This window comes from Erpetoichthys calabaricus, chromosome 16 (genome assembly GCF_900747795.2).
Source record: "Erpetoichthys calabaricus chromosome 16, fErpCal1.3, whole genome shotgun sequence".
NCBI classification, from domain to species: Eukaryota; Metazoa; Chordata; class Cladistia; order Polypteriformes; family Polypteridae; genus Erpetoichthys; species Erpetoichthys calabaricus.
Window position 1 is genome coordinate 84,126,966 of NC_041409.2, and position 18,480 is coordinate 84,145,445.

At 39.8% G+C, this 18,480-nt stretch overlaps 1 protein-coding gene across 1 annotated transcript in view; it reads left to right on the forward strand.

Annotated features, from left to right (window-relative positions):
* ccdc88c (coiled-coil domain containing 88C) overlaps positions 1-18,480 on the forward strand; it is a 203,372-nt gene that overhangs the window by 118,794 nt on the left and 66,098 nt on the right. Inside the window, exons 4-6 of the mRNA XM_028821826.2 lie at positions 6,014-6,083; positions 17,079-17,137; positions 18,392-18,475. Of these exons, the coding sequence (XP_028677659.1) occupies positions 6,014-6,083; positions 17,079-17,137; positions 18,392-18,475 (213 nt within the window). The remainder of the gene's footprint in view (positions 1-6,013; positions 6,084-17,078; positions 17,138-18,391; positions 18,476-18,480) is intronic.

Sequence of the window (18,480 nt, forward strand, 5' to 3'; positions counted from 1 at the left end):
CGCTGGACCCAGCCATTTCTCCTGAAATTTATGTGAGTCAGATAGGATCAAAACAAGTACCCGATCATCCTTTATCATCCCCAGTCTGTTTCAGTGCAAACCCCTATCCATTCTTCCCGAAAAATGTCCAGCACAATTTGTGGCCACCAGCCAAATAACATTTTGATAGGACTTAAGCTGGTAAATACCTGAGGAGATTCCCGATCAGCAAACAGGTGAAAGGGCAACACGGTGTCCCAGGAGGTTGAGTTATCATGAGACACCCGCTGAATGATATATTTCAAAGTCTTGTTAAATCGTTCATTCAGGCTATTCGTCTGCTGATGATAAACAGTGGTGCTCAATTGTTTAATTTCAAGGCTCTCACATAGCTGTTTCATCATGCAAGAGGTAATGGGTATACCCTGGTCAGTTAAAATTCTCACATGGAATGCCGATTAAAGTAAAAACTGCTGATAGATCCTTAGCAGCAGCCTGTGCGTTAGCCTTCCACAATATGGCCACCTTGGTATATCTTGTTGTACAATCAACCAACACAAGCATATACTGGTAACTATTCTTACTCTTGGGAACTGGACCAACAATATTTAACCTAACAGTCTTGAAAGGGACGTCCAAAATAGGTATTGGGGAGAGGGGAACCCTAGCAGGTTTATGAAGTGAAACAATTTGACAGTTGGGGCAAGGCTTACAAAACTTGCATACTGCGTGTGTTTGAGTGACATACTGTATATACACACATATATACATACACTCACACACACACATACATATACTATATACTGTATATATAGACCATAGACACATGGAATTAGTGACCATGGTAGACAGTAGTTCTTTAGAGACCTTCAAAACTCTGTTATTTTGTAGGAATTAGGTGGTTAGGACTGGCGAGCTTTGTTGGGCTAAATGGCCTGTTCTTATTCAGATTGTGCTAATGTTCTAATAAAATTCTAAAGGTTGTCTGTCTGCCACGCATAAATTTGTACACTCCAGGATTTTGATGCTTGATCTTGGTCCCAGTCGAGAGCCTTCAGGGCTCTCCCCCGGCCTAAGAGAGGGCACCATCATTAACTCAGTCTTCATCGTATTCACAGTCCAGAAGATCAGCAGCCAGTCACAAAAACAGTTACCTTACTTCTGTTTTCTGTTCTAAACCCCGCCACTTCCAGACATCAAGAGGGCCCTCTGACCGGAGGCTGGTGTTCATTTGAACCGGGAGTTCAGTCTGTGTAATAGACATTCTTCTTTTGCTATTTCACTGAAAACATTCCACTGTTATGGTGACTTTTTTCACCCTTGATTGCTTGTGACACCCTCTTTGAACCTCGTGTCTTTCTCTTCGCAATGTTTAATTGATGTCTGTTAACTGTGCTATCGTTTTGTGTGTCGCATTCAATCAAATTCACTAATGGACAAAAAAACAGAAAGTGAAGTCGACCGGATGTAAAGTTTTTTTTTTTTTTTTCTTCGTCAGTGTCTGTTGTTTCTTTATTATTGTGCCAAGTGGGGCTGTCCTCTATGGGAGTACTGGTGGGACAGACGCCTTTTGAGCTTCGATACACTGGGAGTCTTAATCTGGCCTACGTTTCTCACTAGCGGCAGGAAAGGTCCTTTTCTTTTCAAATGTGATTTGCTCTTTGAAAATCTGTACAGCCTGGTATCCCCTCTCTGATAGTGTAAGAGTCAGTGAGGTGCAGTGCTTTTTATTATTACTAAAGAAAAATAAAGATTAAAAATGTGTTGGAACACTGGTTGTTTGGTTTATTAATATTCGCTATCCATCCATCCATCCATTATCCAACCCGCAATATCCTAACTACAGGGTCACGGGGGGCCTGCTGGAGCCAGTCCCAGCCAACACAGAGTCTTGCATGCAATGACTCTGTTTAACTTAAATATATGTTAGTATTGACAAATATTGAACTGTGCTTAAAACTTTTTGTCAAATTTTGTAATTGACTTTAAATGTAAGAATAGATAAAAAATTTTTTTAATCAAATAGCAAAAAAATGTCCTCGTTGCTGGTGTAATATCTCCATATTCTGATGACTACAGTTTCAGGTCTCAATTATTGGCATAGGTGACAAACTTAATGTAGTCATGTGTATTTGGTCGTATGTCGGTCACAAAGTGTACAAGTCATTGCACTCCCTGGGGCACAGAAGTAAGAATACTTTAACTGATCTTTGTGTCTCATGGAAGTCCATGTTTCTCAAGCACTTGGTCGCATCCTTTGTTGGGTCGTGGTTTGGATGTGGGTGAGGGTGTTTGCATTTGCTACTAGTGGGTCGTCAATGAATTTTAAAAGACAAACTGGAGTTACAAGACCATAAAGGTTGAGAAGCACTGGTGTAAGGAAGGCAGTGCAGGTCGAATGTAGAATTAGCCATGTGGAGCAGCACTGATCAAAACAAAGAGTCAGAAAACATATGAGATCCTGTGAAATAATAATAGTATTAATATCAAAAGGTTTATCACTGTGGCTGGATTTGGCAATTTGTAGAACATTTTTACCCAATTGGTGTCCAATGGCTCTCAACATTAAATACAAATTGCCTCAACTCGGTTAGCCATAAATCAGCACATGACTGTACCTGAATCAGACCTCATTTGGCTTTCTTTTGTTTATGTTCGGTAGTAGGAATTGGCTTGGATGTGTCTGCTACTTTAGTAAAGTGTCAAGGATGTAGTTACATGTTTTTTTCAAGTGAAAGAGGAGTTAAAAAAATCTATTAGTAGCATAGCTCAGTTTGCCATATTTCATCATGAGGCTTGCTGCAGGAAATCCAGTTATTATGGTCCCCATTCCTCCTTGCTTTGTTTGAGCTTTTACATAAAACTTTGTTGTGTTTCAACAACTATGTCCTGAAGAGCCATTGAGTCGGCTGATTTTTGTTTTCAGTCGGTTTTAATCAGGGCTGCTTCCTGCCTCTGTTTAATGGAAGTGTAAACCCACAATTGTGTGACTTCCTGTGTTATCCATGTAATGTTTTAGCGACAAAACACCTAGTCAGACAATCCTTTTTTATTCCTATAAAGATATGTGGTGTTTATGAGAAATCATTCGCCATTTTGTTTTGCTCACAATTCTTTGCTTTATCCGTCCATTTCAGAACCTGCTTATTCAGTTGGTGCCTATTTTAGGTGTCAAGACTAGATGGCCACAGCGTCATCAAATGTCACACTTATTCATACAGGGTCAGTTTAGAGTGGCCAGTTAAGCTAACACATACAGTGCCACCCATAATGCTTTGGACAAAGACACTTTATTCCTTGATTTAGCCCTCTGCTCCACAGTTTAAAATTACAAATCAAACAATTCAGATATCTTGATTAAATTGCACATTATTGACTTTTATTTAATAGGATTTGCATATATTTTGGTCACACCATGTAAAAATGATAACACTTTGTATACATGGTCTCCTCATTTCAGGACTCCATAATGTTTGGGACACAGCAATGGTAGGTCTATTAAAGCCGCCATATTTAGGACTTTGTTGCGTATCCCTTGCATGCAATGACTGCTTGAAGTGTGCGATTCACAGACATCATCATGTGCGGAAGATCTTCTCTAGTGATGCTCTACCAAGCCTTTAATGCAGCCAGCTTCAGCTCCTGTTTTGGGGGCTTGTCCCCTTAGGTTTTCTCTTCAGCGTATGGAACGCCTGCTATTTTGTTGTTGCATGAAGTGCTGCCCATTGAGTTTGGGGGCATTTACTGGAACTTGCGCAAATCAGATGTTTCCACACACCTCAGGATTCATTGTGTGACTGACATCAATGAAGAGAAGTGTGCCCATGCCTGTGACAGCCATACATGCCCAAGTCATAACACCCCCAGCACCATGTTTAACAGATCAGGTGGTCTGGTTTTGGATCTTGGTTAGTTCCTTTTGGTCTCTACATTTTGCTCTTGCCATCACTCTGATGAGGTTCATCTTTGTCTCATCTGTCCACACCACCTCTTTCCAGAAATTTGCAGGCTCTTTTAAGTCCTTTTTCACAAACTGTAATACAGCCATCGTGTTTTTGTGGCTAATTAGTGATTGGCATCTTGCAGTGTGGGCTCTGTATTTCTGTTCATGAAGTCTTCTGCTGATAGTCGTCTCTGACACGTCCACATTCGCCCCCTGAAGACTGTGTATGATCTGTCAGACAGGCGTTTGGGGGCTTTTTCTTTACCATAGTGAAGATTCTCCTGTCATTAGCAGTGGAAGTCTTCCTTGGCCTACCAGTCCCTTTGTGATTACTGAGCTGACCAGTGCATTCTTTATTCTTAATGATATTCCAGACAGTTGATTTAGGTCAGTAATTCTTAACCTTTTTTGAGTTACGGACCCCTTTAAGAATCTGATTAAACCTGTGGACCCCCTGCCCCAGAAATATTCACATAAACACTTTGCATGCAATGAATATAAGGTACTTTATTTATTGAGATTTGATTGTCTCATACATACAGTATATGACATACACAAAGTATTATTAATAATAATAATAATAATTCATTACATTTATATAGCGCTTTTCTATTAAACTTTAAAGTAAACAATAAAAAAAACACTGCTTTTTTATGCAAATAAGTAATTGCCACTCATTATAATTATGAAATACAATCCTCTACTAAAATCTACTACTACTACATTTTCTACTACCATTACTACTACTACTACTACTACTACTACATACACTCTAGATCAACAATACCGGGGTGTATAGTGAATATAAATGTTGATTTTTATCTGACCCTTATTGATTGATTTTTATCTGACCCTTATTATCCACGCACCTCAGGTTATGAACCCCTGATTTAGGTCATCCTAAGGATTTACCGATTGTCTGTGTGGGTTTTACTCATGTTTTTCAGCCTCATAATGGCTTCTTTGACTTTCATTGGAACAGCTCTTGTCCTCTTGATGAACAATGGCAACTACAGACTCCAAGGGGTAGAAGAAAGCCAAGGTATCTTATGAAGCCTTGAAACCCACCTGAGGAATCACAAACACCTGTAACACCAAACATTATGGTGCCTAAAAAATTGGGGGGGGGGGGGGGTGTGGGGTTTGGAGGCACATAGAAAAAGTGTTGTCATTTCTACATGGTGTGCCTGAAGTGTACGCATATCCCCTTAAATGAAAGTCTGCAATGTGCACTTTAATCACAATGTCTGAATTATTTTATTTTAGTATTAAACTGTGGAGCAGAGGGGGAAATCAAGGAAAATTGTGTCTTTGTCCCAAACATTATGGAGGGCACTTTACATCTGACAAAATATTATGATTAAAGCAGCCCATAATGTAGATGTTGAGCACACATTGCTGAATTTAATTGTATGAACAGCTGCTGTTGTCATGTCACATGCCAACTGTTTACTGATCTGCATTGAAAAAAGCTGAAAGCAAATTCTTACTACTACAAGAAAATGAGTTTAAAAAATAAATAATAATATATATATATATATATATATATATATATATATATATATATATATCTCATGCATCAGTGAGAGCTAAAATTAGATGTTTAATCAAGCAGAGGAATCTAGTAAGTCATTTGTTCCCACTGAAAAATAAGTTGTTTTTCTTTAAAACAACACTAGCGCCAGGTTGTTTGCTGTAATCTATTATAGAATGTGAAATTCTTCCTCATTTTTTTTTCCTCTTCTGATCATGTGTGCACACATAGAGACTTCTCAAACAGTGAATGTTATCTTCAGCATTATTGGTATTTATCAGTGAAATCAACTCCCTGCAGATCTTGCTTGAGCACATATTGGCAGTTTCTGTGTATTTTCAGATACCCACAGACAGACATTTTTAAGTGTGCATGTGTTTTATTTGTCCTGCTCCAGCTAAATCAGCTTCTCAGTTCATTCTGTGCTTCTCGAGAGGTCAGCCACAGTAACTGGTAATAAGATGAAGTTTGCATGCTAACTGTAGAATCATCTCAACTGGACATTGTGTGTGTGTACTGACGAGTCTCATGATGTTTCTGTTTTGTTTTTACCGCAGGAGACTCTGCAGCAGTTGATAGTCATGAACTTGCCCAATGTGCTGACTGTTGGGAAAGACCCCTTTTCAGGTAATGAAAACATAATATTCTCAGCTTCTTCTAAGATACTGGAGGGAGGATGGTGTAAGAAATAGAGATCTTGTCTTGTGATGACAACATGACTATTATGGTAAAACTGCAGTGCTGCAAGCACAATGTCTTTACAGTTTGTTTTGCCCCGTTTGCTAATTTTCAGCATGATCTCAGTGTTTAGTCTCCACTGTACTTGTGAAGTAAAGTAAAAGAGTGGCAATTTACTTGATTTTTTGGTATAGAAGCAGTTAAAGGAATACTCCACACAAAAATGAAATTTGTCTTATATGTCACGTACCCCATTTAGTTTGTAGTGGTGGCCATGAAATTTTTTAATCTCATGTTTTCATGGAGAGATTACATATTGAAGATTCAAAGTCAACGGACACCATGTAGGGACCAGTTCAGGACAACGGCAAACAATATGAAAAACATCCATGGAAGAAAGAAAAAAAAAATCTCGTCACATAATCCACAACTCTGTTATCTGTTATTTAGCTCTTTTCTCGCTACTCAAAATGCTTTAACAATCACCACCAATATGTAGCATGCACCTGGATGATGTGATGGCAGCCATTTTTGCGCCAGTACGCTCACCACATTTGAGATATTTTGTGATGAAGTTGTGGGAGAGAGAGACAATTTGAGACTAGGGATGATTAGAGGGCCAGAATGATTAGGCCGTGGTGGGCTGTTTAGCTAGGACATTGGAATACACCCTACTCTTTACAAAGAGTGCCCAGAGATCTTTAACGACCACAGAGAGGCAGGACCTCAGTTGTACGTCTCATCCAAAGAATTTTTACAGCACAGTGTCCCCTTCACTACAATGAGGTACAAGAATCCGCACATAGACCATGTTGTGAAATATTACTGACAGTTACTTCCTGAAAGCTCAGTGCTGGAAAGTGGTCATTCTCATGGTACTGTGTGTTTGAACTGAAGACAGGACGGTTGACCAATGAATGAGGAGGTGAGGCAGATGTTCAAAAGAATTTCCTCTACATATACCGTATGACTATAGCTCCCAAAAAGTCTTCATGAGGTAATAAATGCAGTAATGCAGAAAATTAGGCAGGGGAAGTACATTTTAACAGTAGTGCATGTTGTACTTTTTCTTTTTATCAACATGGAAAAACAGAGAAGCCTGGCGCTTATAGTGCACAGTAAGACCAGATTTAGCACAGTATATGTAGCACACTGCTAAAGGTAACATGAGACACTATGGACCTGAACCATCACTGTGAAACCTTGCAAGAAGTCGCATTTTGATTTGGATCTCAAGTGTTTACATGACTATCCCCTCCAGCAGTATTTGATTTAGATCCAGTTTTCACTGTGGAAATGACCTCTTTCCTGTTAATCTTCAGTGCTTAGCTTTCAAGAACTAACTGTCAATAATAATTTAATAAAAAAATGCACACATTTTGCACATTTTGACCATCTAAATGGATAATGGATACATGGATCATGCAACACGAGTTGCTTAAGATTTTTTTTTCTCCCCCCAATGGACATTTTTTCATATCATTTACTGTTATCCTGAGCTGGTCTCTGTAGAGTTCCATTGAGTTTGAATCTTCAATTTTTAATTTCCCAATAAAAATACAAGACTAACATTTTTTTGGCCACCACTATAAACTACATTGGGTAAGTAACATATAGAACAAATATTCCTTGGGTGGAGTATTCCTTCACCTGTGTTGCTACTTTGTTTCTCCTTTTCCCTTTTCCTTTTGTTTTGTACACTAGCTTCCTGCATAATCTGACTGTATCAATTGCCCGTTCTCACATAATAAAAAAAAAATCAAGGCCATAGGAGACTGGAAGCTACCCTACAAGGATGACGTGTAAGGCCATAAACACCCTGTATGGGGTACTAATGTCATCTGTACGCTAACCCATTGCATCCATTTTTTTTTTGCATTCTTCACTGATTATGTCTAGAAATCTTACATTGCACTATCCAGAATACTGCTGACAATACAAACATAAAAGCAGCATACCCTGTTATTTGAATTCACCTTGTTGACAATTTGCCCAAAATGCTTTTCTCCTCTTCCCATGTCTTGAGCATCCTTTTTAATGTCATCGTTACCACTTCCATTCACACATTCTGTGTCCAGAGCATCCTTCATTCCTTCAGTGGCTTTACACCCGTTCACTCAGTCATTGTTCACCTTTCACTCTACTTCCTTGAGCTACTGTAGTCCGTTTTTTCTCATTTAATAACTTTTTGTCTCCAAAATGATTCATTTTTTATCTCTGCAACAATATTTCTCTCAGTCGCAGACCTCCAGACATTCATTACTGTCATTTCAGTTGTTTCTGACTTTTTTATTTTCTGCCTTTGTCGTCCACATTTTTCTGCATGTAAACCTAACGTATCCTCACACAACTTACACAAAGTCTCATTTTCTGAAGCCACCTTTGCTGGTGAGGATCATGGCTTACATAAAGTTACCTTCAAATCCTCAAAGCTTCTTTTGTAACAACAGCTACCAGAGGTACTTCGATGCACATCTCCTGCTTGTTACCACTGCATTTCTGTAATTACAGATACATTTTGTATGTGTATTTTAATTTATTTTATAGTTTTTTGGCTTACAGTTTCCATTTTTCATTCATTTCAGTGAAGTTGTATTTCAGTACCGCTTTAGTTTTGCTTATTAGACACTGGTGTCACATGACCTCACTGTCGTGTTTGTGTAGTCACACTCATTAGATTATAAATTCTTGCCAGTGTTTATCTACATTATCCTAGATAAACTATAGTATAGCTGCAGATGCTTATTCTCCAAGTCAAGCCATAGTGGTAGATTCAGCTTTGGCTTTTGACTCTAATTTTTGATGATTTCTGATTAACATCTCGTCCTTTAATTTCTGGCAGGGTGGTTAATTTTTGATCTCCCTGTTTTGGCCCCTTTATGTCTCCCACTTCATAACCCTACCCAGTTATTTTTTTCTTCTCTCATGATACTGCTTCAGCACTTGCGTGTCTCTTAACAATTTCCATTTGCATTCAGTGTGTCACATAATCAAAATGTCTCTGGTTTCTCTGAAATTACCCCCACTTTACATTGGATTGTACAAATATTTGGCACTACTCGCATAAATGTATGACAGTGGTTTCATACAAACATTACGATTTCTTCCATGACATCTGTAATGAACCCACATTCCGCAACCAGTGAACTGAACATAAATCAACTACAAAGAGAGGAGAGTCAGGGGTCGGTCTCTTCCATACCATCTATCCCTCTTTTTTTCCCAACCCTCACATGAATCATTTCTGTAATCACATTTTTCTCTAACTTATGCATGTCCATTTTAGTTCCAGTCTGCCTGTCATCTTCACCACATGTTCATCAGTTTATAGCGTTTCCCTTAGCAGTGCATGATAGGATAAAAAGTGACATTTCTCCCTTTTCAGAACATTTATGAAAACTTTTTTTTTTCAGTTTGCTTTTTGTAAAATGAAGTATCAAGGCTATAAAGTCATGTTGTTGTTCTTCAATGCCATCCTTCTGTGTCTCGATGCCTCACAGCCTTCTGTTGCCCCCATACTCTTCGTTGATTCCCATCCCAGTCAAGTCAGAAATATCCTTGTTGCCCTCTGCTGCGCTTGCCTTCTGTGCATTCCTAAATGATGTTTTTCTCCATACAGCTAGCTTTCCATGCAATGTGCACAAAGTAAAGAAGTTTTAACTTTCGTACTTTATGAAGCAGTTCTTTGGTTCCATATAGCTGCTCGAGAACCCATCTGTTAGTACGGTGTTCTTTCTGTGACGCACGGAGCATCCGTCTGTAGCAACACATTTTAAAAGCTGCTGTGTTCTTTGTGTCTGCTTGAGGGTCCATCCTTCGCATCCATATTTTAAAATTGGCCAGATTAGAGCTTTACCCAAACTGTCTTTAATGTGCTAGCTATATGTCTACTACTCCAGATTGTATTCAGTGATGTCATTGACCGTTGACCAGCCCATTGCTAGGGGCCTTTTTATTTCCAAGCTACATCCTCATTCCTCACAAACGATGGATCCCACATAAATGAAGCTTGCAGCCTGTTCCACTGTCTGCCCGTCAATCTTGTCATAAAGTCAGGCTTCCCTTTATATGTATAGGTGTTTGTGTGCTGGAGCCTCAAATGCTGTAGATAACTCACTCAGGTGAACAGGAGGGTTCTGATGCAGGAGATGAGTCACAACTCATGTGAACTTCATTATTCATTGACTTCATGACTTCAGTATCATGGATCTATCCATCCATCTGTCCTTCTGTTTGCAAACCCGCTTACCCTGGGCAGGCTGGTGAGGAAGCTGGAGCCTATCCCAGCAGGCATCGGGCACCAGATCCAGTCCAGTGTTAGTTTTTGTCACTGACTTGTTGATAGTGTCCACAGACAGTAAACTACTTTCATCCTGTAAAGGGTATGTATGGATAGGGGGGTCACACCTGAAGATTGCAATATTGGTTACCTTGCACACCAAACAGATGTCGCCAAACTTTTTTTTTATTTCTTTCCTCTGAGTCTCTTCCAAATACTGTACTCCTGTAGCCCACACAAAGACTTGATGAGGTAATAAATGCAGTAATGAAATGTATTAGGCAGCAGCAAATACATTTTTACAGTAATGTGTGTGTACGTGTTGTACTTTTACTTTTTATCATTAAGGGAAAAACCGAGAAGTCTGGTAGCTTACAGTGCATTATGAGGCCAGATTCAGCCCGGCATACACAGCACTCTGCAAAAGATCAAATGTGGACCTAAAACATGGCTGTGACGCCTTGCAAGAAGGCACATTTTGATCTGAACCTTTGAGTGTTTACATGAATATCCTCTCCAGCAGAATTTGTTTTAGATACAGTTTTCTAGTACAAAAGCACCTACAGTGTGCTCTCCCCCCTAATTTTGTTCCACAGATGTCTGGTCCATTACTAGCTATGCTAGACACTAACATATTTTTGTAGAGCCCAAAAGCACACAATGAGTGTCGCTGTGGGCTTTAACAGGCCCCGTTTTTTGACAGCCCCCCAACTCTTAACTCTCTAAGAAGACAAGGAAATGATTCTAAAAAACCCTTGTAGAGATAAAATGGAAGAAATCTTGGGAAAGGCAATTCAGAGAGAGACTCCCTTCCAGGTAGATTGGGCGTGCAATGGATATCAAAAAAATGGGGCAAATAAAACACAAAAAACAGAACACAAGTAATCCTCTTCACAGAGCTAGATGGCCAATCTATCATGGCCACCTCATAAATGTTATACATTAATGCAAGAACAGCTTATAGCACTCACTAAACACATAGCTGTCACATATGAGGACACAGATTTGTTAAAATACATCAAAAACAAAGCAGTAACTAAGTAACATACAGTGGTGTGAAAAACTATTTGCCCCCTTCCTGATTTCTTATTCTTTTGCATGTTTGTCACACAAAATGTTTCTGATCATCAAACACATTTAACCATTAGTCAAATATAACACAAGTAAACAAAAAATGCAGTTTGTAAATGGTGGTTTTTATTATTTAGGGAGAAAAAAAAATCCAAACCTACATGGCCCTGTGTGAAAAAGTAATTGCCCCCTGAACCTAATAACTGGTTGGGCCACCCTTAGCAGCAATAACTGCAATCAAGCGTTTGCGATAACTTGCAATGAGTCTTTTACAGCGCTCTGGAGGAATTTTGGCCCACTCATCTTTGTAAAATTGTTGTAATTCAGCTTTATTTGAGGGTTTTCTAGCATGAACTGCCTTTTTAAGGTCATGCCATAGCATCTCAATTGGATTCAGGTCAGGACTTTGACTAGGCCACTCCAAAGTCTTCATTTTGTTTTTCTTCAGCCATTCAGAGGTGGATTTGCTGGTGTGTTTTGGGTCATTGTCCTGTTGCAGCACCCAAGATCGCTTCAGCTTGAGTTGATGAACAGATGGCCGGACATTCTCCTTCAGGATTTTTTGGTAGACAGTAGAATTCATGGTTCCATCTATCACAGCAAGCCTTCCAGGTCCTGAAGCAGCAAAACAACCCCAGACCATCACACTACCACCACCATATTTTACTGTTGGTATGATGTTCTTTTTCTGAAATGCTGTGTTCCTTTTACGCCAGATGTAACGGGACATTTGCCTTCCAAAAAGTTCAACTTTTGACTCCTCAGTCCACAAGGTATTTTCCCAAAAGTCTTGGCAATCATTGAGATGTTTCTTAGCAAAACTGAGACGAGCCCTAATGTTCTTTTTGCTTAACAGTGGTTTGCGTCTTGGAAATCTGCCATGCAGGTCGTTTTTGCCCAGTCTCTTTCTTATGGTGGAGTCGTGAACACTGACCTTAATTGAGGCAAGTGAGGCCTGCAGTTCTTTAGACGTTGTCCTGGGGTCTTTTGTGACCTCTCGGATGAGTCGTCTCTGCGCTCTTGGGGTAATTTTGGTCGGCCGGCCACTCCTGGGAAGGTTCACCACTGTTCCATGTTTTTGCCATTTGTGGATAATGGCTCTCACTGTGGTTTGCTGGAGTCCCAAAGCTTTAGAAATGGCTTTATAACCTTTACCAGACTGATAGATCTCAATTACTTCTGTTCTCATTTGTTCCTGAATTTCTTTGGATCTTGGCATGATGTCTAGCTTTTGAGGTGCTTTTGGTCTACTTCCCTGTGTCAGGCAGCTCCTATTTAAGTGATTTCTTGATTGAAACAGGTGTGGCAGTAATCAGGCCTGGGGGTGGCTACGGAAATTGAACTCAGGTGTGATACACCACAGTTAGGTTATTTTTTAACAAGGGGGCAATTACTTTTTCACACAGGGCCATGTAGGTTTGGATTTTTTTTCTCCCTAAATAATAAACACCATCATTTAAAAACTGCATTTTGTGTTTACTTGTGTTATATTTGACTAATGGTTAAATGTGTTTGATGATCAGAAACATTTTGTGTGACAAACATGCAAAAGAATAAGAAATCAGGAAGGGGGCAAATAGTTTTTCACACCACTGTAAATGAAAAACAACACTATCTGTCCATCAGTTAGGTGGTTTGGGAGCATGCGCTGATAGCACGTTGCTGCACCCACCACATGACAAACCACCTGGATTGGGACCTGAGAGCAGCCGTGCAGTGGGTGACACCTCAGCACCACACTGGACCACTATGAGGTTTTTTATGTTGGCTGGAGTGCCAATCCTGCCACCAAACCCCAAGTTTTCCCGGTAAGTTGGAGGACCTGCTTGCAGGGCTGTATGCAGGTTAACGTCATACCCAGGATGGAGCAATTGCAGGTTAACACTACAATTACCAAAGCCTCCGAAAAAACTTGTAAATCCAGCCCACTTTAAATCCTTTCTCACTTCTCCGTCAGCGTCTTTTGTCTTGTAAATGTGCTGATCAAGACAAGCAGCAAGCATCCTACTATTCCATCCCTCCACCGCCGCAGAACGGCCACAAAATTCTCCCTGTTCCAGCCTTCATTATCTGGGAGTGAAGTGCTGGAGTTTTAGAATGGAAATAATAGATCGTTATTTGGAACAGATGCATTTCATGTGGGCTCCGTTTCTACAATAATCTGTGTAAAAAAATCGTTAAAACAGAAACATTTTTCATATTTTAGTAATAAATGACAAAATGTAGACATAAACTATATAATATGTAAAGCCTGAACTACAAAGATCAAATAAACACTTTCACAAAAGGTTCAAGGATGATGCAACATCCGTGGTGCATCGGTAAGAATTGCTGACTTATAATCAAGAGTCCCCCGGTTTGATCCTGACTGCCTCGTATATTTACCATTTTCAGTAGTGAGCTGCTCTTATTGTTATTATACAATAAACACATACATTTGATTTGCGCCTGCAACTGTAATCTGCTGTAAATGTATAGTACTTATAAAAGTTACCCTTTTCTTCACTTTTATTCTCTCAGTCACGATCACGATACATACTACCACCCTCCCAGGGATCTGATGCTGTTACTTTTTATTTGAAACTGGGAATAACTGTAGATGTGAGTGGTGTTTTGAGGCAATGGAACTGGACATTCCCTGATCTGGATGGATAAAAGCTGACACACAAAAGCTAGCGAATCTGCCTTATTCGTATCTCATTGTCACTTGATTTTTTTTTAAATTCAATTTTATTGAGTGTTCCTGCTTACGCTGAATTAGTATATACCTTATGGTCCATGATGTCAAAGCCGCACTGACAAAAAAACAGAGACATAGGTTAAGGGCTATGCTCTGGGGCCCAACAGAGTAGAGTCACTTCTGGTGTTTAAGAGATTCGAACTGGCAACCTTCTGTTTTCCGGCTCAGAATCCTATCCTCAGTTAAATGTAGTAAATTTTAAACAAAACAGATCTTAATTTTCAAATTTATAACACATTTCCCACAATTCAAACTGCTTCTTAGGTACTATAAACATTAAAACTCAGAAGAGTGCCTTGTGCATTGCCACCTCAGTTTTATAAAGTGGTCTTTTCTTTTATGCCTTGCACAGGATGTACAAATTCTAATTAAAACCTAACTTTCCTTTTTGTAAAGCTCGGTAATTTAAATGGCAGTTTGGTAGATGTGCTGTGTTCCCAAAATCAATTTTGCCTTCAAAATATTATTGCTCCAGACAGTATTTGCTGAGGCCAGCCGTTTCCAATGACTCACTGGAGGTGGGCCGATCCATTTGCAGGGGGTCTTTCAGATCGTTTTTAGCTGCTTGTTTGCTGTGCACCTAGTTAGTGGGGTCAGTACTTGTGTGAACCTACGCCCAGGTTGCTTCCAGGCCCTTAAAATTCAGTTCCTGACCTTTAGATTGGTATTCACAAGGCCAGAATTCAGTTCAACTTTCATTTATTTTTTCATTGTCATTAAAGTTTTTTATTTTGCATTTCCATTTGTTCTAACATAACTGGTCAGGCTGAGAGGATGCACATGTTTCCCTGTGCGTTCAAGGAGGCTGAAGTTTTTAGCTGCTTTTCTGCTGATCCCCTTCCTTTTAAACTTCCTACACGCTGCAGCCTCTTGACCTGATACCCCTTGGTAAGATTGTTATTCAGTGCAGAGAAAGACATTTTATTTTTTGCCAACATTCTGGTCTCATTATTTTTTTAAAATGTTTTATTTCTCATTATTTCTTGGCCACAGTTTCTGTTGAAGCTTTTTAGTGGCCTTGTTCATCCTGATAATCCATCCATCCAACCCGCTATATCCTAACTACAGGGTCACGGGGGTCTGCTGGAGCCACTCCCAGCCAGCACAGGGCGCAAGGCAGGAAACAAACCCTGGGCAAGACGCCAGCCCACCGCAGGGCTCACCCACACACCAGTCGCACACACACCAGTTACATACTAGGGACAATTTAGAATTGCCAATGCACCTAACCTGCATGTCTTTGGACTGTGGGAGGAAACCGGAGTACCCGGAGGAAACCTACGCAGACACGGAGAGAACATGCAAACTCCACGCAGGGAGGACCCAGGAAGCGAACCCAGGTCTCCTAACTGCGAGGCAGTAGCTCTACCCACTGCACCACCGTGCTGATAAACAGAGTGATAATTCTTTACATGTCTATCGTGCTTTTCTCACTAGTCAGAGCACTTAATATAGTGAGTGAGAAGCCACTTCAGCCACCACTAATGTGTAGTACCCACCTGGGTGATGTGACAGCAGCCATTTTTGCACCAGTACATGAGCTGTTATGTGGTGAAGATGGATTATTAGAGATAAAGGATGATTAGGGGTCCAGAATGACTAGGCCATGGAGATATACGCTACACTTTACAAAAAATACCCAGAGATCTTTTATGACCACAGACAGTCAGGACCTCAGTTTTATGTCTCATCTGAAGGTTGGCGCCATTTTTACAGCACAGTGTCCCCGTCACTGCACTGGGGCATTGGGATACACATACAGACCGCAGGGTAAATGTCCCCTGCTCTCCTTGCCACCTCTTCCAGCAGCAACCCAAGCTTTTCCTAGATGGTCTCCCATCCAAGTACTGACCGGGCCTGAACATGCTTAGCTTCAGTTGGGTGACCTGTTCTGAAGTGCATGTGGTATGGCTGATGGCTCCAGTTGTCTTTTTTAATTTTTTTGTGTGCTCCATCCGTTTCTTATCCTGCTTATCCAAATTCTGGGACTATCTTGGAAGGTCTCAGCCCTGAACAGGTTACCAGTACATTGTTGGGTGCTTTTGCAAAAACCTCACTCTTACTGGGACAGATTAGACTTGCCAGTTAATGTACCCTGTACGGGATGTGGTGGGAAAACCCATGCACACACAAGGAGAATTTCTTAATTTCACATGGGCAGGTACAAGTCTTGATTTTGATGCAGAAGTGGTAGCTTAATACTTAAACAGAGAACTTGTGGTTACCAACTCTTGAATCTCACAATGTCACTTTGGTAGTTTAGAACCATCACTGACGAGGCTATGTAGTCATTTTGATGAAAGTATAAAATAGCAACAAAGAGGTGCCTGCTATGTGAAGCTTGAGTAATTTTTATTGCATTGAAAGCTAACAATAAATGTAAAGGAAGTTGTTCCAAAGTGCAGAGCTGGCCCTTCCTGGGAGTGGCGGGAGGAATGAAGAAGAAGGGAGTCATAAAATGAATGTGCTGCAATTTACTTTAGTACATAGTTGACACATGATCACATTCTTTAACTGCACTTACCTTTTTTGAGTTTTGGTTTTTGTTCTTACAAGGGATGCTTTCAATGATTGTGCTTTTCAGATATTTGAGATGTTCATCTGTAGTTTGCAACCTTTTGCTTTGTGAGTATAAATAGTGAGCAGTAGAATGCTGCTGTTTAGAGAGGTGAGTTTGTATGTGTGTGTGTGTGTGTTCATTAATGATTTGTCTGCAAGTTGTTTGTGCATTTCAGTATAACATTTCTGTGTATGGCTGCTGTCCTTTCCAGGTGTACAGTTGTGTAGTGGATGTGCCTGTGTACAGTGGTTGCAAGGTGGCATTCTATAAACATCCATTTTTGTTATTTTACAGAAAAGAGCATAGAGGAAATGAAGAAGCTGCTGCTCCTCATCCTGGGATGTGCTGTGCAGGTATTTTTTTATGAAGTTAGGATGTGCTGTAGCTATTGTCATGAATCTCAAAATAACGTTTTTTTCCCAAATCTTCAATGCAGCTCCTCATGGAAGAGCCTCGCAGTTATCGTGTCACATGATCCAGACCTCCAGTCACCTAGTCATATGTTCACATGTTTTTTGCTAAAATATGGTCTCGTTATTTGTGTCGCCTAAGCCACATGTCAAATCACCCAGTAGTATGCTTATAGCATGCAAAATACATGTATTTTCTTGCTTAGATATTTTTAAATAAACAACTTCGGAAAATGAAAATAGTCCATAAACAAGAAGCCCCCTTACACAGGGTTATGCTTTTGACTTGAAGACCCGCCTCTCCTTTTCATTCATTGGTCAGGAGTCCTGTCTTTAATTCAACAGCACAATCCTATTTGAAGAGGCTTCCTGTTTTACATTTTCTGAAGTTATTTAATTAACCCTATCTTAGTGAGAAATACGTTCAGTTTGTTTGCTGTAGGCACATGACTGGACTATTTTACATGTGGATTATGTGATACAAATAACATGAGACTTTTCCATGGACATTTTTGATATTGTTCACTGTTGTCTAGCATTGGTTACCATTGAGTCCCATTCTATCTTTCTCCATAAAAACATGAAATTATTTTTTTTTCATGGCCAGTACTAAGAACTATATGGGGGTAAGGAACAGGCTAAAAAAGTATAATTTTGTGGTGTAGTATTCTTTTTTTATACTGGGCAGAAGCTTTCTTGCATTCTGTTAATTGCACTCAGTTAAAGTTGTCAGACTTCTATGATCCTGTTAGGCTGCTGCATCTGCTTCTTGTAAAGGCTACAAAGGCCAGACATGTGGGGATGCACAGGGTGAAGTTCTGTTTCCCTTTTATTTTAATCAGAATATCTGCAGCCTTGATTTTCCATTTTAATCGAGTTCAGATAAATACGATATATTGTCATACCTTACAGTACAATGAAAATTATTTGGTTGCCTGTCCCCAAAGATGCAGAAACATGCAGTAACAAAACAGTGAATTGAACATAGCACATAAAAATAAAACATCTGATATAAACATGCAATGTCCTTCATACAGAACAAAGTTAACTGAGCTTCACATGACCAGTAATATTCAACTGCTTGTGCATGCATTTGTAGCACAGAATGAGTTTATATTAGTTGTTTACCCCTAATTACTAGCTGGTACGTTTTTCTCCCCTTTGGATTAAACATTTTTCTCCCACTTTTCGCCGTAGTGTGAACGAAAGGAGGAATTTATTGAGAAAATTAAACAGTTGGAGATCGAGACCCAAGCTGCTATAGTCAGTCACATTCAAGAGGTAAG